Consider the following 22,796-nt stretch of genomic DNA (forward strand, 5'->3'; position numbering starts at 1 on the left):
CCAGAGTCTGATCTGCCTCACGCATTGTCCACAGCATTAATTCCAGCAAGTCAAGGGAGCGGAGCGGGGAACTGCCGTGTGCACTGGACTCTGGACTTGGCTCGACAGCATCCCTCAGCTCCCCAGGGCCGGATCCCGTTACTGTTTACTATTGTATTACCCAGCCCCTGGAACTGGGCAGCCTCAGGCCCCTCTTGCCTTCAGGAGGACTCCCCCAAAGCCAGAGGATCTCCTTCGGGAGACAGAGCGAGCTGGGGCGGATTCACGAGTGAGCGGTTCTGCCTGACACGGAGGCTGCGCCGTGCATGTCAGGACAGGAGGGGCCTGGGCACACAGCTGGGCCCTGCTTGGGGAGAGCCTTCGACAGCAGAGGATGCTTCCCAGACTCCCCCTACCACTAGCTAAGCCCCTGCCTGTGCTCCCTAGGCTCCTGTCAGAGTGCTGTGGGGGTGGGAGCCCCCCACCCGAGTGCTGGGCCCCAGTACCTGCTGCTGCTCCAGCTGCCCCTTGCCCTGCCGCATGATGTTGCCTCTTTCCAGCAGCTCCTTCTGGGTTTTCTCAAACTCCTCCTTGCCCTGGAAGACGGGAGGCCAGAGGGTGAGTCATGGCCATGGGGGGAGGTCCCTTCATCACAGCCCACTGGGGGATTCCACACCAGGGCAGAGATCCGGGATGCTCTCTCTCCGGCGCGGAGCACAGCGATAAATGGGTCTGGCCTAGCACTGTCACCCCCTCCCAGCCTGGGGAGCCCTCGCCCTGGGAGACAGCTCTTAGCCCCTCTCCTCCAGAACGGGCAGGGGCTGGCTCGCCAGCTGCCAGCCACTCACCCCTGGGGGGGTTGTGAAATTGTTCATAACTAACGTTTTTTGAATGAAACAACATTCATTCATAAACCCGTTACCCCAATAACTGGCTAACTGACAATGAAGATGCTTGTTTAGAGCCATAGCTGTTCAGCCAGCTGCCCTTGTAAGTTTCACTTTCAATCCAATTGCTGCTTAAGTCACTGAAACCTGCTCTTTCAACATTGTAACTTCTGCTCATGGTTTGCCATTCATCATACTTGGCCATATTGTAACTCAAGCTCCATTTTAAAATGCTCACTCCATTTTGTAAAAGCCAGGTGCAACCTTCATTTTGCAAAACCCTAATGTAATCTTATTAGTTTAGTTTAGATGTGTGAATGAGGTATGAATGGATGATGGAATCAACCTCCAGCCCAGCCCGTCACCAGTCACCAACTGCTGAAAATGCAGACAAGAGCCCTAACAAAGTAAGTCCACCCTAAAAAAAGAAAAAAAAAAAAAAGAAAAAAAAAGATCAAAGCCAGGTCGGAGGCTGAAAGTCAGGTCTGCAATTGACGGGTGATCAATCACACCAACTCCAGAGGCAGCGTGACACAGCAAGTCCTATAGACTCTGGATTCAGACTAAAAGCCTATAAAAAAGGTGGGTGAGATGGAAAACTTTGGGTAACGTTCTGCTGCCAACATGGGAGGGCATCAGTGCGCGCCCGACAGAGACCCAGCCCTTCCTCATGCCTGGCTTTCCTGGCCAGTTAGCCACCACGAGCGACGATCCCAAGCTGCAAAATCAAGCCATGAACTCAAGCTACGTTTAGGACAGGTAACTATCCAGCAGTTTCAGAACATTTGATGTGCGTGGTTGCGTGTGTATAAGTATTAGGTATTAGCTAGTGGTTATAGATCAAATTATCATCATAATAAACGTGGCAGCTTTGCCTTGTCCCCTGAAACATTCCCAGCCTGCCTGCCATGAGGGCTCCCAAGAGGGGGCGGATTGCAGCCACCCGCTGTGAGGAACCCGAGAGGCAGCTGCCCCACTGTAGCTCCAGCATGCAGTGCCCCACCCCTTAGTTGGGACCAGCACACCCAGCCCTCCCAGTACATACCCAGCTGGCTTTAGTGCTGCAGGCTGGGTGCAGTACTGCAGGAGGCCAGGCGGTGGCGCTGCATGCTGGTGGCAGTGGCCGGATGGGTGGAATCCTGCCTAGGCTGGCTGAGATGGGTCCCAGATGCCACAAGTTGAGCTCGTCAAACCGCACAGGCTGGCTGGGTGCCCAGCCCCATGGCCTGACCAAGGGGAGATGCCCAGCAGGGGACCCGGCCAGGCGGGAGGGAGGCAGGTTCACCCCCCACGTAACTGGCACTAGAAGCGGCTTGGCTAGCGCCAGGCAGAGGCTGCGTCCACACAGTCCTCCGGGCTTGCTCCCTGGAAGCAGCCATTGCAGAGGAAGTGCAGCCAGTGCATGGGCATCTGGGAGGTGCCCGGGGCTGGTTATGGGGCACATGGAGAGGTTCCCCAAGGATGCAGAAGACTGAAGGACCCCTTCAGCCCCCCAAATAGTGGGAGGGAGCCCCACAAGCATGGGCCTCTGGGCTGTCAAAAAGGGGCAAGGAACCTTACCTCCATCACGGTGTGCAGCATCCTGGCCTTAGGAAACCTGCCCATCCCAGGCTCACCCCTGGCACCCTGCTGCCCCACACCTGGCTTGGCAAGTGGGAACCCCCTGGCCCGGGCAGTGTGCCAGGGAAGGAAGCAAAGGTGCTGGGTGGGTGGCAAGCAGCAGGCACCAGTCCCTACCCCCATGGCCTGCCCAGGAGTCAGTCCCAGCTGGACCCATTGCTTCCCTGCTGGGGCTGGATGCAGGGGCATCGAGCGCGTGAAGCCCAGGCACATTTCAACACACCCTGTCCAGGGGCACCAGCTCTGTGCCTGGGGCAGGGGCCAGTGGGGGCAATGCTGGAGGGAGAAGCAGGAGGAAGAGAGAGGCCTCATGTGAGGGCGAGGGGTGAATGGGGGAGGCCCGTCTCAGTTGGGGGGCAAGCCCAGCCCCCACACTACCCCCTGCTCTACCCAGGAGTGCCCCCTCCATCTCCTCTCTCCTTCCCCGCTGCCCACCTGCAGGTGCACGTAGTCGTAGTCTTCCATCCAGCCGCTCTCGCTGTTCTCGTACGGCCCGTCGGGCGAGTCCTGCGCCAGGAACTTGGGTGGAGAGGGCAGAGGCCGGGACTGGATGCTGCTGGCCTTGTCAGCGGGCGCTGGCGGGGGGTGGCTGGCAAGGAGCAGACTGGAGTCCGGGCCGTCCGACGGCGGCTTATCCCGTCTGAAGAGCAGGGAGGCGTTGCCGTGCAGGAAGGACGCCAGCTGCTTGGTGTCATCAGGGATGCCCCGTGAGTACATCACCAGGCGGTCCAGGTCGTCGGTGCCGCCTGGCTTGCCGGCTGCCAGGGCACCGGGGGCCCAGCCACAGCCATCCAGCGCCTGGCTGTGCCGCAGCAGGGCCTGGTACACGTCCTCCATCTTCTGCAGCTGCTTGCTGAGCTTAGCATGCAGGGCACGGTCAGAGGCCTGGGCCGCATTTCCCACGGCCCCGCGGGCGAACTCCAGCAGGTCCCGCAGTGCCCCCTTGATGCCCTCGGCCGCCGCTCGGAGGCTGGGCGCGTGGAGCTCCAGCTGCTCTGGGCTGCGCCAGCCAGTGCTGATGAAGGACATGAGGTAGGAGACGGAACCGCTGATGTGGTGCTGCAGCCGGGCCAACAGCTCCATGGCCGCGTCCAGGTCCAGGCCTAGCTCCTTGGGTGCATCCTTGCCTGGCCCCACATCCAGCGAGGAGCTGGAGATGTTGCTGCGGGTGCTGCCCGTGCTGGAGGCTGAGAGGCGCTTGGCATCACCTGCCCTGGCCTCCCGGTCCACCTGTGGCGGCACGTCATAGATGTACTCGCCCTCGCTGTCCAGGCTGCCAGCGTGCAGCTCCCGGGGTACATCGTACACATCCTGCGCAGGCCCCGCCGGCTTCCGCAGGCTGGGCAGCACGTCATAGATCTCCTGTGGGAAGGGGGCTTCGGGGGCGCCCTTCCCTGCCGCCGGTGGCACATCGTACACGTCCTCGGGCAGGGTCAGCTCCACTGGGTGCCGGGACAGGTCCAGTGCCTTTGACTTGGCAAAGGCGGGGGGCACATCATAGGTTTCCTCTCGGGAGGGGCCGTCCGGGACATCCTTGCTCACGGATGGGGGTACATCATACACCTGCATGGAGGGACAGCTGCTGTGAGTGCCCAGCCCTGCCCGTGCCTCTTCCTGCATACAATGCCTGGCCCTGCCTGCACCCCTTCCTGCCACCTGTGCCTAGCCCTGCCCACGCCCCTACCTACCGCCCGCGCCCCTTCTTCATGTCAGAGCAGACACTGTGGGAGAGCCCCGAGGGGTCAGAAAACTGCCCAATATTCATTATTTTTCAAAGTCTGGTGGCTTTGAAGCTGCTCTGATGGTTGTGGGGCCCGCTTGGAGCTTCTTGGGGGCTGGGACCTGCCCTCCAGTCCCTGCTGAGCCCCTTGTTCTAGCAACCCCAGGCGCCCGCCCCTGCTTGCCTGTGGCACTGTCTGAGCTTGCCAATGCTGCGCTGACCCCACCTGGGAGCTCGGCTGGAGGAAATCCTGTGCTGCACCTTGCCATGGGGGCTGGCATGGTGCCACTGTGCTGCAGAACCGGGCAAGGCTTAGTGCTGGGGCATGCCAGGGAGCACAGGCTTGGATCCCAGTCCTGGGGCAGGCAAAGGAATTCCCAAGGCCCCCCGCTGGCACCACTCACAGTTTGAGGAGCCTGGTGCAGGGCCTTCTCCACGCTGGGCGGCACGTCGTAGATCTCCTGGCCGGGCTCCCGGCTGGTGGGGCCCTTCACTGCCATTGGGGGCGTGTCGTAGACCTGCGAGCACAGTGAGCAATGGCATTGGTTCCTGCGGCTAGCGGATGCCAAGGCACTTTGCCCGTAGCCATATCGATCCATAGGGACACTGGGACGGCTGGATGGCTCAGCCCCACCACCCTGAGCCCAGCTGACAGTGGCCAGGATGGAAGGTGCATGAACCCTACAATAGAGAGATGGGGTGTGGGGGGGTCATCTGTCCCCCACATCACTCTCATCCTACAGATAGCCTCCAGTTGATGCTAACTGGTTAGTATCCCTTCTGCCTTTGCTAGCACTAACCACAAATCTCTTTGAAGCTTGCTGCTTGCTACAGTCTAGATCATAGAATCTCAGGGCTGGAAGGGACCTCAGGAGGTCATCTAGTCCAACCCCCTGCTCAAAGCAGGACCAATCCCCAGATAGATTTCTGCCCCAAATCCCTAAATGGCCCCCTCAAGGGCTGAACTCACAACCCTGGGTTTAGCAGGTCAATGCTCAAACCACTGACCTATCCCTCCTTCCCTCCCCTGGATATTTCATGTGGTAGGGAGTTCCACAGGCTAATCATACTGGAATCTGCCCTCTTTTCAGCATCATTGGGCATCCCTTGTTCTTGCACTGGAGACTGTCCCTCAGACCAAAGCCGGGAGAAGAGAGCCCCTGTCCTGAACATCACCCGCTGCTGGACAAGCAAGGCAACAAGATCCAGAGAACCCCTGAAGAAGCTCTGCCCCCAGGCCCAGGTGGTCAGGACAGCACCTATGAGGGAGGGGGAAGAGCAGCTAGCTGGTCATGCCAGGCCTCTCAGCCCGCCCACCTGCTGGCGCAGGGCCTCACCTCCTGGCTGTACTGGCTGGCAAGCACACCGCGGACGGGGGGCACGTCGTAGATCTCCTGGGGCCCAGAGGCGAGGAGGTGCCGTGGAATGTCGTACTCATCCTGCTCGCCTTTGGGTGAGTCGTAGATGTAGACCTGCCCCACGCGGGTGGGAACCACCACCTGGAAGAGAGCACAGGGGTAGGTGGGCAGGGCGCTGCCATGCGATACAGGTGCCGCACGGCCCGGGGGGGAGCAGAGTGCTGCCACCTGGCACAGGCACCACGGCCTGGGGGGGAGCAGAGTCTCCCCCGGTATGAGTGGGTGGCAGTTGTGGGGAGCAGAGAAGAGAAATTGTTGGGAGTCTCAGCAGCTCCTGCTTAGACACTGAACGGGGAGACAGTGCCCAGAGTAAGTGCTCCATCCCAGCTACAGACAGATGGGCACCTCCCCCTGAGCGCCAGCTGTTGCCTGTTCACACTGGTGTTCTGCAGCCAGCTCTGCCTCCTGAACCTCTTCCCCTCCCCTCCCCGCCCTGCTCCTGCTCGCAGCACTGTCAGAGCCTGCAGCTGAGCTTCCTGGCCAGGCCGACAGCGGGTGGGAGCTGGGGCTGGGGGGCAGCACTCCTCCAGTGCAGTTGGGCACATGGCAAGTAGCAGCGGGCATCACTGGCCTCACATGAGTGGCCAGGGCCCCAGTTGGCAGCCCAGGGCTGGTGGGAGAGCCCCTTCCCAAGACCTCATGTGCCAGGCTGGCGAAGGGAGGAGCACTGCCCTGTTTTGGGGGGACTGAGGCTCAGAAAGACCACGGGGCATGGCCTGGGTGACACAGAGAGACCATGCTGAAGCCAGGAACCCAGGCGGCCCAAGGGGCATGGCCGCAAGCCCAGCCTCCCTGGAGGCCATGGGTGGGACTCACTATCAGCCCAAGGCAGAGCCAGTCCAGCTTCTCCCGCTATCCACCCCAGCCCCCTGAGCCGGTGGGAGGAGGGAAGGGTGTGAGAGCAAAGGGCTCCATGCCCGTCTGTAGCGGGACAAACACCCGCTCTAGCCCGGAAGGGGTTGGAAAAGCCCTGCAGAGAGCTGGGGCTGGGGAAGAGAGTGAAAACCCAGCTGACTGGGGGAAGTGGCTGCAGCTGGGGCCATGCCCCAAACAGACTAAGGGGGCCTTATAAGAAGGCCAAGGCAGGCAGAAGCTCAGGGCACTCTCCTTCTGCTTGTAGAGAGAAGGGCCTGGCTGCAGGGAGCTAAGCAAGATACCAGGAGTGGAGCAGGGCTGGGGGAAGGCTAGAGGAGCTGGGGAGCACTGGCCTAGGAAACCCCCAGGCTGTGGGCCTAGCTGAGGGCCTAAGACCAGTACTGGGGCAGCCTAGCTATAGAGAGAGGCATCAGGTCCAACCCACCCTTGCCTGTGATGAGTGGCTGGGGCTAGATGGTGATTGGCAGTAACCTATGACTGAGGTAAGGTGCGGTTAGTGAGTGGGGAGGGGAGACTCAAGAGTGTGGGGATACTGCCAGGGAGGCAGCAACCCAGAGCAAGGGGCACTGGTGTCCTGGGAGGGGCTTGGGGGCCAGCAGTAAGGTGGATCACCAGCCTGCAGGGGGTGCTCCAGGACACTGGAAAAGCTAATTCCCATGGATGACCAGCAGGAGGTGCCACAGGGCTTAGTCCACTCCCTTACACCGTCGGTGTCACTCTCCATGGCTGGGCACACACAGGCTCATGTCCCCAGCGGCATGGCAAGGAATGCACCAGCCCAGGGCCTGGATGAAGGCATTTGGGGAGGGGGTTCTGGGTGAACCCAGCTATGCCACACAGCTTGGGCCAGCTGGCTCTATGGGGGGGGGGGTCCGCACATCGTCCACATTTACATGCCAGTGGGGTCTGATCATTGAGCTGCTGATCAGAGCCAGCTGGAGCTAGGGTGGGGCTGCGACATTCCCCATGGAATGGGACAATGTATGGAAGATGGGAGTCAGCTCCTTGGGGAGCCTCTCTGGGTGGGCAGAAGGAAGAGAAGGGGGCTGCATGTGGGAGGAGGGGTGTGTGTGTGAGGGGAAAAATGGGGCTGTGTGGGGGAAGGGAGATGGGGCTATGCATTTGAGAGCACGTAGCTGACATGCCCAGGCCCAGCCCAGCTTGTGAGGAGAGGGCTGCCGGAGAAGGAAGGAGAGCCCAGTGATTAGGCTGAAAACTGGGACTTGGCAGATGCAGGTTCAAACCCTAAATTGACCATAGACATGCCCTGATGCCCCTGGAGATGTGCCTCAGTTTCCCCTACTGCTGAATGGGAGCACTAGCCCTGCCAGGGGCTGTGAGGAGAACTCCACTGAAGAGAACTAGGTGCTCCCCTGCCACAGGGAGTGCGGAACAGTGGGCGCAGCCAAGCCCCAGGCAGGAGCAGCTGGCAAGAGGGCAGTGGCTGAAAGGCAAAGGACCAGCCAAGGCTGCCGTCCCCTGCACACACCGAGGCAGGTGCTGCCAGCATTCTACCAGCCACGCAGGGCGTAAAGCTGGCCTGGCCCTCCCACTCCCCTATAGCCCACCCATGGGAGTTGGGCACCGCAGGGCCCAAGTGACAAGAACATTAACCTGTGGGTAGAGGGGCAGCAGCAGAGCTTGGCCTGGGGCTGGAATAGCAATGGGTCAGTGTTTGCACAGCTGCGTGCTTGACCCCATGCTGGGCAGGCAATGCCCTGGAGTGGCTCCTCGTGCCTGGGGCACCAGGCCTGGAGCTGCCTGCACCCCTTGCCCTGCATTGCTGCATGCTGGCCATAGCCAGTTTGGGCTGAGGGATTGCAGCCCTGTTTCTAGGGCCTGGGCTGTGGGGAGCAAGCCCTACAGCACCCCTGGGCCCGCTTGCAGGTGGAAGAGTGCCTGGTGCAATCCCAGCACTGACAGCACGCTTTGCGTCTCACCAATTTTAAAGCCAGAAGGGCCATCTAGTCTGACATGCACCTCACCTGCTCACTCCTGTAACAGACCCTTGACCTCTGACTGACTTGATTTAAAGACATCAAGTTACAGAGAATCCACCATTTACTCAACCCAGCAAGTGACCCTGCCCAGTCTCGGTCAACCTGACCCAGGGGAAAATTCCTTCCCCATCCAAACACAGTGATCAGTCAGACCCTGAGCATGTGGGCAAGACCCAGACAGTTGGGCAAGAATTCTCTGTAGCGACTCAGAGCCTGCCCTGGTCATTAGGGATATTCGCTCCTTACCCACGTTCGGTTCCCCAATTCATCCCCAACTCCTCCTGTGTGACTAACAGCCCCCCTGGGTCTGTCTGATACCTCACTGGCGATCGACCTGCTGTAAAACTGGGCTGTATTTTATCCCCATTGCCCTTCGCCTTCATGGCCTTACCAGGGCAGCAGAACTGCCCTGCTCCCAGCGTGCACAGCTGGAGTGCCAGGTGGAGCCAGGACTCTCCCTGAGCCACACCCAGAGATGGGTCATGTCTCCTCCCTGGTGCCTGTGCCAAGAGTGCTGCCAGGGCCATCCTGGCAGGGGCTGTTAGCCTGGCACCAGAACCAGCCTCTGTCCCCGAGCTGCCCCCATCCCAGGGAGCTCTGCCACGGACGATCAGCGCACACTGCCACCTGGCACAGTAGCTGCTGCCTTGGTGCACCTGCTCTGGGAAGCATGGGCCACGCTGGCTCCCTGGCAAACCCCAGGGAAGTATGCCCCAGGCTGGGGGGAGGAGGGTTATGCCCATTGTGCCCCTGCCCTTGAGCCTTTGGTCCTGGGGTCAGCATCTCTGTAGCAGCAAGCGTTCCAGGTCACCTGCCGTGTGCCCTGCTATGCGCGTCTGCATGTGTGCCTGGCTGCTTCTGGGCGTGGGCATGTCCGCGGCCATCTGTCTGTGTGTCTGGGTGTGTGCAAGCATCTGCACGTGTGTGCCTGCCTGTGCATACGTGTGTCTGTCTGCACGTGCCTGCCTGCTTCAGGGTTTGGGCACGTCAGCGGGCAGCCATCTGTCTGCGTGTGGCTTATGGGTGCACCAGCACAGCCAGTGAGATGGGTGTCCGGGGCCAGCACAGCCCTGGGTACATGGGGGGGGGGTGCCACTAGCTGTCTCATAGCAGAGAGAGTGTGTAGCATTGTAAACACACTGAATGGCAAAGAGAGGACGCCAGAGCTGGCTGGCTGGGGCCCCTCCCCTGGGGGTCACAGACCTAGCAGACTCCACTCTGCTTTCCCTTGACTCTCCCATCCGCTGGGGGGAGCCTAAGGGATCTGTTAGCGCCTGGGGCTCACAGCAGCCCCTGTGGGCAGGAGTTAGCTGGGGTTCCCCTGAGCGGTGGGGGGCTGGGGGGTTCATGGGGCATGCATGTCTGTGCACATACCTTGCATGGGGGGGAGGGGCAGGTATCTAGGCAAGGTCCCACCCACAGCCCCCCACTATCTCAGCTCTGCCGATGCCCCTCAATCCTGACCCGTAGCCTGCTGCCATCCTAGCCAAGGCTTCCCAGCCGCATCTGCCCCTCGATCCCAACCAGCAGATGTAATATATGCACTCAGGTGAGAGCTGACCCCAGAAATTCAAGGCTTAACAGATCTGGGAGCAGCAGCCTCTGGTCCCAGATTGTACTGGCAAATTTCCCCCATCCCCCACAGCTGCTTCCCCTGCAAGACAAACCCCTGGGGGCAGAGACGCGGAGGGCACCCGCAGCCAGGCCAGTTGTCAGCCTGTGGTTTTGCTCCCTGGCCCCTGTAAAGGCCCAGCCGGGCTGCTCTGATTAGCTGCCCTGGCACCGAGGGACTGATGGGTTTTGCTTCTCTAGGGCATTGCCCTACAGCATTACACGGCCCTGCCCTGCGTACTGAATCCCACAGCACCAGCAGAGAGCCCCAGGCCAGCCTGGGTGGTGCTACCATGTGTGGGCTGCCCTGTGGGGCAGGGGTGGGGGTCCCTTCACTCCAGGGGAGGGTGTGATGAAGTGGGACTGTTAATGTTTCCTCTGAATACTGTGTGGGTGCCAGGTTCCCCTATGCATTTCTTGAGTCTCCAGTGTGTATAAATGGCTGACACTCTGTCCTGGCAACAAATGGTCAGGGCCCTTCCTCCTGCAAGGGAATAGCTAAAGGTGAACAAAGATCAGGTAACCTCTGGGCCTGGGAAAGAGACAAAGGCCAGAAAGGAGAGGCTGGAGGGTGTGGCAGTTTGGAGCTGGCTGGGGACAGGAAGTGAGGACAGATGTGGGGGTCGCTGGGCCCCAGAATGGACGCGGCTGAGGGATCCCATTCTCTGTACCTACAAGCTCTGTTTTAGACCGTGTCCTGTCACCTAATAAACCTCTGTTTTACTGGATGGCTAAGAGTCACATCTGACTGCGAAGTGGGGTTGCAGGACCCTCTGGCTTCCCCAGGACCCCACCTGGGCGGATTTGCTGTGGGAAGCGCACAGAGGGGCAGCGGATGCTGAATGCTCCAAGGAGAGACCCAGGAAGGTGAAGCCGTGTGAGCTTCTTGCCCTGAACAAGTCTGCTCCAAGGGAGAGGAGGCTCCCCAAAGTCCGGACTGGCTTTGTGGGGAGCAGTTCCAGAACGTTGCCTGGGGACTCTGACAGAGGGGCTCGGCCTTTCGGAGCTCAGGGTTCCAGTTCTGCCCCCCCCCCTCACACCCCCAAGGTGACACCTGGAGCAGGGTTTGGCAGCAGCACATCACGCCTATGAAAAGGGCGTGTCCTGCAGCCTGCCCAGCCCAGGGCTGTACAGGGAGGGGATGAACACCAGAACAATGGGGTCAGCCTCGGGGCAGCGCCCACAGAACAGTCCCACATCCCAGCTGCCAGGCCCGCTGGAGGCAGGGGCCTCGGATCCCGGCTGCTTTCAGGGTGGCATGAGAAGCTACTCAGACTCTCTGGTTGGCTCATGCTCTAGCACACTGTACACACCCTCTGTCCCCCTCCAGCCCCACAGACACCCCCCTGTTCCCCTCCGCTGCTGCCCCCCCTCCAGCCTTTTACACACCCCTTCAGCCCCTGAACACACCCCTCTGTCCCCCTCCGCCACCACGCCCCCTGAAGCCCCCGTACACACCCCTCTGTCCCCCTCTGCCCCCTCCAGCACCTGTACACACCCTCTGTCCCCCTCCAGCCCCACAGACATCCCCCTTTCCCCTCCGCTGCTGCCCCCCCTCCAGCCCTGTACACACCCCTCCAGCCCCTGAACACAGCCCTCTGTCCCCCTCCGCTACCACACCCCTCCAGCCCCCATACACACCCCTCTGTCCCCCCCAGCACCTGTACACACCCTCTGTCCCCCTCCAGCCCCACAGACACCCCCCTTTCCCCTCCGCTGCTGCCCCCCCTCCAGCCCTGTACACACCCCTCCAGCCCCTGAACACACCCCTCTGTCCCCCTCCGCCCCCTGAAGCCCCCGTACACACCCGTCCCCCTCTGCCCCCTCCAGCACCTGTACACAACCCTCTGTCCCCCTCCGCCACCACACTCCCTGAAGCCCCCGTACACACCTCTGTCCCCCTCTGCCACCCCACCCCTCCAGCCCCCATACACACCCCTCTGTCCCCCTCTGCACTCCTCCATCCCTGTACACACCCGTCCCCCTCCGCCCCCTCCAGCCCCTGAACACAACCCTCTGTCCTCCTCCACCCCCCGAACACACCCCTCTGTTCCCCTCTGCACTCCTCCAGCCCTGTACACACCTATCCCCGTCTGCTCCCTCCAGCCCCCGTACACAATCCTCTGTCCACCTCTACCACCACACCCCCTGAAACCCCTGTACACACCCCTCTGCCCCCCTCTGCCACCCCAGCCCTCCAGCCCCCATGCACACCCCTGTCCCCCTCCGCCGCCGCACCCCCTCCAGCCCCCGCACACACTCCTCTGTCCCCCTCTGCCACTGCACTCCTCCAGCCCTATACACAGCCCTGAAGCCCCCATACACATCTTTGTCCCCCTCCGGCACCACACCCCCTCCAGACCCCTGTATGCACCCCTTTCCCCTTCCGCCGCCACACCCTCTCCAGCCTCCATACACACCCCTCCGTTCCTCTGCAGCCCCACACCCCTCGAGCCCTGTACACACTCCTCTGCCCCCCTCCGCACCCCCCAGCCCTGTACACACCTGTCCCCCTCTGCCCCCCTCCGCACCCCCCAGCCCTGTACACACCTGTCCCCCTCTGCCCCCTACAGCCCCCGTACACACACCTCTCTCCCCCTCTGCCACCGCACCCCCTGAAGCCCCTGTACACACCCCTTTGTCCCCCTCCACTGCTGCATCCCCTCCAGGCCCCGCACACACCCCTCTGTCCCCCTCCACTGCTGCATCCCCTCCAGGCCCCGCACACACCCCTCTGTCCCCCTCTGCCACCGCACCCCTCCAGTCCTGTACACAGCCCTCTGTCCCCCTCTGCACCCCCTCCAGCCCCCATACACACCCCTTTGTCCCCCTCTGCACCCCCTCCAGCCCCCCGTACACACCTCTGTCCCCTTCCAGCACCCCCCTGTCCCTCTCCGTTGCCGCACCCCCTCCGGCCCCCCCACAATCCTCTGTCCCTCTCCCCCGTACACACCCCTCTGTCCCCCTCCAGCCCCACACCCCCTTCAGCCCTATACATACCCCTCTATCCCTCTCTGCCGCCGTACCCCTCCAGCCCCTATACACAACCCGCCGCACCCCCTCCAGGCCTGTCACTCCTCTATCCCCTTCTGCTGTCGTACTCCCTTCAGCCCCCCATACACACCCCTCCGCACCCCCTCCAGCACCGTCACCCCTCTATCCCCTTCTGCCATTGCATCCCCTCTAGCCTCCCATACACACCTTTCTGTTCCCATCCACCCCCTGTAAACACCCCATGGGCCCCCTCTGCCACCGCACCCCTCCAACCCCCTGTACAACACCCCTCTGTCCCCCTCCACTGCCACACCCCCTCCAGCCCCATAAATACTCTTCTCTTCCCCTCCACCACTGCACACCCGCAGCCCTCCGTACACATACTTCTAGCTACCCAGACACATCACACTATCCCTGCATCCACCCCCCATCCCTCTCTTACCATCCACACCCCTGTACAAACCCCTCCACCCCCAGCCCTCTATCCCCCCATCTATCCATTCTGGGCACCCCAGGAAGCAGAGCACAAGCTGGAACAGCCCTGAATCTGCTCCAACATACCTGGGGGCCGGGCAGGCCCTCGAGCTGGGCAGTGCTGAGAGGTGTCTTCTCTCCCTCCCCCACCCTGCCCCGGGCAGGCATCAGGGACTGAAAATCTCCAAGGGGGGGTGACAGTGCCCCTCACTCCAATAGCCCCCCACCTTTCTGCCCAGTGCTGGCTGTGGTCCAGCCAAGTGGAGCCACCGAGCACAGCCAGGCCTTACGCCAGCTCCCCACCGTGCCCCCCACTGTGGTGTGAGCTGAGGGAAGAGGAGGCCCCTCCGGCTCCCGCTACAGCTGGTGCTTGCCTGCTGAGGCCAGTGGCTGGGAGCAGGCCGGGAAGCTAACAGACTCCGGACTGCGGGCTCAGCTGGCCACAGGCCAAGCAGCAGCACCACGTGCTCAGTCTGGGCAGCTGCCACGTCAGGCCAGCCTCAAGGTCAGGCTGCTGGGGAAGGGCAGGTGGGGGATGGCCTGGGCTCCCACCACAGCTGGGAATCCAGGCCCTGATCCTGCCCATGGCTGAGCCCTTCCCCCTGGCCATGTGGACCCCAGAGCAGTGCAGGATCGGGCCCCCAGGAACGGCTGCGCTGACCCCACTGAGACACCCTCTGCCAGGTGCTGGGGGGGCCCTGGGTATGTAGCCTTGGCACAGAGCCCCCAGGCAAGCAAGTCGGCAGGACAGCCTCTCTTTGGACCTCAGTTTCTCCATCTTACAGATGACAACACTGATCCTGCACTGGAAAGCGCTCTGAGGTCCCCAGCTAGGGATTCGCATTAATGGGGCCCTGCAAAAAGCTTGCTAACTTATGGGCTTTTCCTGCCTGCCCAACCCTGGGGCGTGCTCGCTTGTACAGAAATGGCCAGAGATTTTATGACATGCGTCTACATCCAGCACATAAACCCAGACCAGGGGGCTGGCGCAGCCACTCCCTATTGCAGAGCATGACAGGACAAGTGTCACTGCCTCCACTTGACAGGTGGGGAAACTGAGGTAGGGTGGCAGCTAAAGTCATTAGCAGAGCCTGGAACAGAATCCGGAGCTCCCCACCCCTGGGGCCAGGTGTTCACTGCAGACCCGGCTCAGAGGCGGGGTGCAGCAGGCCAGACCTCGGCTGCCAGCAACCCCAAGATAGCCGTTGCTTGTGACTGCTGGGATGCTGGCTGAGGGCCTTGTCCCAAGCACAGATGTGAGCTGTCCTGCACCCCAACACGGCCAGTGTACGGCAGAGAGGCGCCTAGTTCCCTGACCCACATGAGCTCTCCTGCCTGCTTCCCTCCCCCAGGCCACCTGGGTTGCTTGGTGCCAGCTGTGCTTGGCTAGGCGCTGGGGCACCAGTCGGTTTCCAGAGTGCTGTGGTCAGACCACAGGGCCTGCTTGCCCCCCTGCCCCATCTGGGCTGACATTCCGGATCTGTAACACCCCAACATTAACCTGGCCCCTCTTTAGGGCTTCCCACAAAGCTCCCAACAGACAGGGCTCTGCCCTGCCCGGTACCAAGTGACTCAGTGCCCGTGGGGCTGAATTCCCCAGGGAGCAAAAGACTCGCTGAGCTGTGCCCCTCTGAACCTCCAGCTGGGGCATGGCAGGCCCTTTATCCGGCCACCAGCACTCTGCCCATGGGGCTCAGGAGCCGTGACTCTCACCCTGCGACCTTGTGAGCAAAGGGCATACTGGGCACCTGGCAGCAGTGCTCACCAGGCCTCTGCTGGAAGCAGAGATGCAAGCTTGGGCCCCTGTTTACCACCTCACTCCCTCTGTAGCATGTTGCCCATGAATCCTTCCCTGAGGCTGGCACAACCATCAGAGACAGGCAGGAGGGATCGGCCTAGCCCAGCCAGCGCCTCTCACCACCTACAGCTCCATCCATGGACTGGGTGCCACAGGCATGGGTGGGACTCAAACCCACTTCCGGGACCAGCGGACCCCCAAACACAGACCCTCCTGCTGCCCCAGCGGCTTGGTCTGGACCCTCCGCCTCCTGGAGCTTTCCAGTGCCCGTCCTGTCCCCCCAGCCTCACAGCAGAGGCCACAGGAGACCCACAAGGGACCAGCAGGCCCCCTGCTCTACAGCCGGGGAGAGTGCTGCATGCCCAGGCGGTGATTTCTCTCCCCAGAGCTGCCACGCTGCCCACCCCACTTCCAAAGAGACCTGGAGCCAGCCCCCCGGCTGCACCCCCAGGGGGTGCTGGGCAGGAAGAGAGCCTGGAAAACAGCCCAAGGAAACACTGTGTCAGGGCCCCTGTGCCCAGGTGTGCCAGCCCCTGCCAGCAGCATCTGAGATCTGCCCAGCTGCTGGGCATCCTGTGGTAAATGACCCCTGCTAGATAACACTGGGCAAGGAGGTGCCCCCTGGTGGGTGCTGGTGGTGCTACGGGCAGAGGGGCTTGGCGGGGGCACACATGTCCCTGTCCAGCTCATTAGTGGGTCTAACAAAGTTAGGTGGCATCAGAGCACGGCCCCGCACCCATCATGGCCCGGTGCTGGGATCCAGCACAGCCCGGTGCTCCGTTAGCCCAGCCATACCACGCCGCACTCCTCGTCCCCAGCTCTAACCGCCAGAGGGCACCGCCAGGCCCCTGCACCACGGTGTGTCTGTCCAGGGACAGTGCCCCGTGGGGTGGAGATGTACCCCCAAGCAGGGCTGGCCTTACCATGAGGCGAACTGAGGCAGCTGCCTTAGGTGCCAGACTGTGGTGGGGCCACCACTAGGACCCAGGGGGTCGAAAATTGTCGCTGCTGCTAGTGCATATGTATTCTTTCTGCTCTGGATGCACAGAGATGGTGGAGTGCTGTGCTGGAGGAAGGAGGGCACAAGAGAAATAACAGAAAAGGTGAGAGGGAATAACAGAAAGCAGCAGGAGCTGCAGGGAGAGAGAGGAGGAGGAGCCTCTTCTGTACCTCTCGAGCACCCCCAAGAGCCTGGACTAATTAACACCAGCTTGTCAGGGAGCTTCCTGTCTCCTGTTGCTTCTCTGAAACACACTTGAGAAGAACAGGAGTCAACTGAAGCAGTAGGAGCCAGTTAGGCCCTTAAGATGCTGATATCTGCTCTACTCAGGCCCTGCTACCAGCCTGCTTATTTGTGCCCTTCAACTGAGTGTTGAGAGCCACTCTAGCTGGCAGAGAACAGCAGTCATGAGTGAAAGAGGAAAATGCCCCCCTGGGGCAGCATTCAGAAAAAGAAAGAGAGCAAAGGAGGCTTTTCTATCTAAGCAGGAAGGAGCTCTCCTGAGATACACAGAGACAAATGTTCACACTGAGCCTTCCAGCCCCAGTGAGGATGGGAGCGGTGAGGAGATGCCTGATCAATGAAACAAGAATATTAGGGTTGGAAGGGACCTCAGGAGGTATCTAGTCCAACCCCTTGCTCAAAGCAGGGCCAATCCCCAGATGGATTTTTACCCCAGTTCCCTAAATGGCCCCCTCAAGGATTGAACTCACAGCTAGTCAGAGTGCAGGTGATCTGGCAGCTAAAGCAGCATCCATATCTCCATCTCAAATGGATGTAACTGTGACGAACTAGGAATGTTCTTAATGTTTTCTCTGAATACTGTGTTGGTGCCTCAGTGTCCCCATGGCAGTTTTTAAGTATCTAGCAGAGGAAAGGGCCAGTGCACCTAAATGCCTGACCCTCTGTCTCCTAGCAACTGATGGCCTGGGCCTCTCCTCTGCAAAGGTGCCAACTGAAGGTGTTGGAGACAAAGAGATGAGGTGGCCTCCTGACCTGGGAAAGAGACAAAGGCCAGAAAGAAGAGGCTGGAGGGGGTTTTCAGTCTGGAGCTGGCTGGGGATGAGGAGTGAAGTGCAGAAGTTGGGGTCTGGCTCACTGCCCCTCAGAATGGACCCAGCCAAGGGGTCCGGTTCTCTGTACCTACAAGCTCTGTTTTGGACTGTGTTCCTGTCATCAAATAAACCTCTGTTTTACTGGCTGGCTGAGAGTCACGTCTGATTGCGAAGTGGGGGTGCAGGACGCGGTGGCTTCCCCAGGACCCCGCCTGGGCGGACTCGCTGTGGGAAGTGTACGGAGGGGCATATGCTGAATGCTCCTAGGAGAGACCCAGGAGGTGAAGCTGTGTGAGATTCTTGCCCTGAAGACAATCTGCTCCAAGGGAGAGGAGGCTCCCCAAAGTCCTGCCTGGCTTTGCGGGGAGCAGTTCCAGAGCATCGCCCGGGGACTCCGTGACAACTGGCGGCAAAGGTGGGATCTACTGCACCCTGTGGACAGTGCTTCCTGCAGTAAGAGACTGGGGAGCAGTAAAACGAAGGGGGATTGAGGGGGACCAGGTGTGCTGAAGATTCAGAGAGAGATGGTTTCGGGGGGTAATTAACCCCTGGGAGTGTGTGACCAGAGAGAAGGACTTTTGCAGTAACAAGGTCCCCCGGGGGATTGCAGCAAGCAGTCCCAGGGGTGGAGGAGTCTGCCACTTGACCCTGGCAGAGAAGAGGTGACCTCAAGAAAGGCTGACACACTAGGGATCTTCCTGGAAACTGTGGGGAGCAGCAAGCACCCAGGCCTGCGAGTGGCCAGCAGGAAGATGTATGCCAAGCGGCTTAAGAGCGACCTGGTGGAGCTGTGCAAGCAGAGGGGGCTGCACAGAGGGAGGCTCACCAAAGACCAGCTGATTGCCCAGCTGGAGGAGGGAGATCACTTGAATGAACTGATCCCTGTCTCTGAGGGAAGCAGCCTGATAGATGCAGTGCAGGCACCAATGTCTGTCCCCGCTGGGAGTGGTCAGCCGGCTGCTGAGAACTTCCCAAGACCTCTTCTTCCTGTGCCTAGAGGAAAGGAGCCCAGCGAATACCAAGGGCACCATGGCCCCCCCAGCCAGCAGGGGATCCTCCCGGCGAAGCTTGCCGGCCAGCAGGGGATCCCTCCGGCAACACTCAGCATCCGTGGAGCAGAAGCGGCTAAAACGGGGGAGAGAGCTAAAAATGAGAGAGATGGAGGACCCTGAGAAACAGAGGCAGCACGAAGAGAGACAAAGGCAGTGGAAGCTGGAGGAGAAAGAAGGACAGAGGCAGCATGAAGAGTGACAGCGTCAGCATGAACTGGAGCTGGTGAGGCTGAGGAGCAGCGGGTCCCTGACTGCGGTGAGTGGGGAGGGGGCACCCAGGACTGTGTGGAGCTTTGATAAGTGCATCCTGTCCCAGCGCAAGGAGGGGGAGGACATGGATGACTTCCTGGATGCCTTGGAGACGGTCTGCGAGCTGCACCAGGTAGCTCCGGCAGACAGGCTCTGGGTTCTCACCCCCTTACTGGACCACAAGGCCGTGGCATTGTACTGCCAGCTGGGAAAGGAGGAGAAAGGGGACTACGAACTATTCAAGCAGGCCCTGCTGCGCGAGTTTGGGCTGACTCCTGAGATGTACCGGGAGAGGTTCTGGAGTCAGCATAAAACCCCTGAGGTCTCATATCTGCAACTAGCCGTCCGCATGGAGAGATAGGCCAGCAAGTGGGCAGATGGAGCCCAGATGAAGGGGGACCTGGTTAAACTGCTGGTACTGGAGCATTTGTACGAGCGGTGCCCATCCAACCTGAGGCTGTGGTTGAGGGACCAAAAGCCAGAGAGCCCATGACATGCAGGGCGGCTGGCTGATGAGTTTGTGAACAGCCGGTCAGGGGGTGGCAGGGAGGAGTCCCAAAGGAACAGGCCCGCCGCGATGCAGAGAGGGAGTGATCCTGGGACCTCCTATAAGGAAAACATGGAGAACCCCCTCCCAAGGGGGACATCCGGTGTCAGGGCCAACCGACCAGCTCAAAGGGACCAATGGACATGGACTGCTATTACTGTAGCCAGAGGCCACATACGGACCCAGTGCCCCAGGCTCAGGTACAGACCGAGCAGACTGGACCCACAGAGGGTTAACTGAGTAAAGGCCCAGCTGGACGAGGGGCAGGCTTTCCAGGCAAGGGGAGCTGGCAGCTTATCAACTGTTCAGGAGAGAGAAAGGCCCCAAGCCAACAACTCCGCAGAGCTGGATGCTCCGGACATCAGGTTTTCCGTTTACAGGGTGAGCGCAGGGCTGTCCCTGTGGAGCGAGTGCCTTGTTCCCCTGGAGGTGGATGGGAGGAAAGTCAATGGATACTGGGACACGGGCGCTGAGGTGACACTGGCCCGGTCCGAGGTGGTAGCTCCAGACCAGGTGATGCCCAACACCTATCTGACCCTGATGGGTTGGGCAGGACCCCATTCAAGGTGTCCATGGTGAGGGTAGACTTGAAATGGAGGGACAAGGAGGGCCCCAAAGAAGTGGGGGTGCACCCACATTTACCCACTGAGTTGTTAATGGGAGGAGACATGGAGAACTGGCCAAGCAACCCTCAGGGGGCCCTGGTCATGACCTGTAGCCCAAGCCTGCAGGGGGACACTGTGCCCTGACCTCGGGAAGTGGACCTTGCCTGAAGAGCAGGACCTTACCCTGGCGGGGAAGGAACTCCCAGAGACACAGCTCAAGGAGGCTGCGGCTTCAGACCCAGTCGGTGAGAGAGAGCAGATCTGCATCCCTGTCCCAGTTGCTGAGTTCCAGGCCGAGTTGCAGAAAGATCCCTCCTTGCGAAAGATAAGGGACTTGGCTGACCTCAGTGTGGTACAGACCCTGGGGGGAGGTTGCCAGAAAAGGTTCCTGTACCGAGAATGGGATCCCCCAGAGAACATGGAGTCGGGGGCTGGGGGGGGGATCAGGAGGCAGCTGGTGGTACCCCGGAAGTATCGCCGCCAGCTGCTGTGCCAGGCCCATGACAGTAACCATGCACATGGCTGAAGAAAAGTGTAGATCAGAGAAGAGTGTGGTGGAGGCGCAAGAAATGGCTCCTGCTGAGTTTAGTTCCTTAAGTCTAGATGATTCAGGACTGTGGACCCACTTGAGCAGTAGACTGAGGGACTTCCTTGTGCTGCCTTGGCCACAGCAAGTGAAAAACTTCACGTTCCCCAAAGACAATGAAAATAGAAGTTTCCATCCAACACTTTACTGGCGTGAAATCCCCTATGGTGACAAAGTGGAGAGGCCATAGCTTACGTACTCAAAAACCCAGAATGCTGCATACTGTTTTTGTTGCAAACTCTTCCAGTCTAATGTTCCAGCCACATTGGGTTCTACAGGAACAAAGGACTGGAAAAATCTGGCTAGAAATCTGGCATGCCATGAGAAGGCAGCAAATCACCAGAGAGCATTCCATAGGGGGAAGGAGCTTGAGATGAGACTAAGGTTAAAAGCCACCACAGATGATCAGCATCAAGAGAAGATTGCACCAGAGTCTTTTTACTGGCAAAATGTTCTGAAAAGCCTCATTGCCACTGTGAGAATGCTTGCTACCCAAAACCTAGCACTGCATGACACTGCAGATCAGCTGTATGTGCCAAACAATGAAAACTTCCTTAAAACTGTGGAGCTGATGGCTGAGTTTGAAGCTGTACTCCAGGAGCATCTAAAAGAGTCACCATTCAAGAAATGTCCACACACCACTACCTTGGAAAAACAATTCAAAATGAGATCATACAGTTACTGGCAGCAAAAGTCAAACAGAAGATTGTGGCAGATCTGAAGTCAGCAAGATATTATTCTGTTATTCTGGACTGCACACCTGACATCAGCCATTCGGAAGAAATGACTTTAATGGTGCGTTTTGTAACAACAGAACCTAGTGAAAATGTCCCTGAAATGGTGACTATCAGAGAGCATTTTCTAGAATTTATTGACATTGATGATACTACAGGAGCTGATGTGACAAATGTGCTTCTTAAAAAGCTGGAAGATACAGGAATTGTGATAGCTGACATGAGAGGTCAGGGCTACGATAATGGTGCCAACATGAGAGGAAAGAACAGAGGAGTCCAGACACGGATCTGAGAGTTACACCCTCAAGCTTTTTTTTGTCCCATGCAGTTCTCATTCATTGAACTTGGTGGTCAGTGATGCAGCATCAGCTTCTAGTGAGGCTGCTGAATCTTCTAACGTAATTCAAAACATTTATGTATTTGTCTCTGCATCAACTCATCAAAGGGAAATCTGGGAACATCCTCTCCGACACTGAAACCACTGAGTGCCACACGATGGGAAAGTCGAGTGGAGGTGATAAAGCCTATCAAACACCAAATTGGGAAGATAGATGATGCCATAGTTGCATTATGGAGGCTAATCCTATGACAGGAACAGTTCGTAGGAAAACAGAGGCAGAGGGAATGGAAAGCTGGCTAGATCGTCGGGCTCAGTGGGTAGTGATAAATGGCTCCATGTCTAGTTGGTATCAAGCGGAGTGCCCCAAGGGTCGGTCCTGGGGCTGGTTTTGTTCAATATCTTCATTAATGATCTGGAGGATGGCATGGACTGCACCCTCAGCAAGTTTGCAGATGACACTAAACTGAGAGGAATGGTAGATATGCTGGAGGGTAGGGATAGGATACAGAGGGGACCTAGACAAATTAGAGGATTGGGCCAAAAGAAATCTGATGAGGTTCAACAAGGACAAGTGCAGAGTCCTGCACTTAGAACGGAAGAATCCCATGCACAGCTACAGACTAGGGACTGAATGGCTAGACAGCAGTTCTGCAGAAAAGAACCTAGGGGTTACAGTGGACGAGAAGCTGGATAAGAGTCAACAGTGTGCCCTTGTTGCCAAGAAGGCTAATGGCATTTTGGGCTGTATAAGTAGGGGCACTGCCAGCAGATCGAGGGATGTGATCATTCCCCTCTATTTGACATTGGCGAGGCCTCATCTGGAGTACTGTTTCCAGTTTTGGGCCCCATACTACAAGAAGGATGTGGAAAAATTGGAAAGAGTCCAGCGGAAGTTTAGGTTGGATATTAGGAAAAACTTTTTCATTACGAGGGTGGTGAAGCACTGAAATGGGTCACCTAGGGAGATGGTGGAATCTCCATCCTTAGAGGTTTTTAAGGTCAGACTTGACAAAGCACTGGCTGGGCTGATTTAGTTGGGGATTGGTCCTCCTGAGGTCCCTTCTGACCCTGATATTCTATGATGAATCACCAGAAACATACATAACTTCAAATTTATGTGTGGCTTAGTGTTGTGGCTCGACACACTGTTTGAAATAAATGTTGTAAGCAAAAGACCTTGATATATCTGGAGCAATGGAACAACTGGACAAAGCAAAGTGATACCTATAGTCTTACCGGTCAGATGAGGGA

The 22,796-nt window shown here is 59.1% G+C and overlaps 1 protein-coding gene across 1 annotated transcript in view; it reads right to left on the bottom strand.

Moving 5' to 3' along the window:
* The window catches only part of BCAR1 (BCAR1 scaffold protein, Cas family member), a 45,081-nt gene that overhangs the window by 2,115 nt on the left and 20,170 nt on the right, over positions 1-22,796 (bottom strand). The window contains exons 3-6 of the mRNA XM_050922363.1: positions 5,544-5,705; positions 4,611-4,724; positions 2,922-4,049; positions 486-575 (exon numbers count right to left, since the gene is read on the bottom strand). Of these exons, the coding sequence (XP_050778320.1) occupies positions 486-575; positions 2,922-4,049; positions 4,611-4,724; positions 5,544-5,705 (1,494 nt within the window). The remainder of the gene's footprint in view (positions 1-485; positions 576-2,921; positions 4,050-4,610; positions 4,725-5,543; positions 5,706-22,796) is intronic.

The sequence above is a fragment of the Gopherus flavomarginatus genome, chromosome 14 (assembly GCF_025201925.1).
Source record: "Gopherus flavomarginatus isolate rGopFla2 chromosome 14, rGopFla2.mat.asm, whole genome shotgun sequence".
Lineage (NCBI taxonomy): Eukaryota > Metazoa > Chordata > Testudines > Testudinidae > Gopherus > Gopherus flavomarginatus.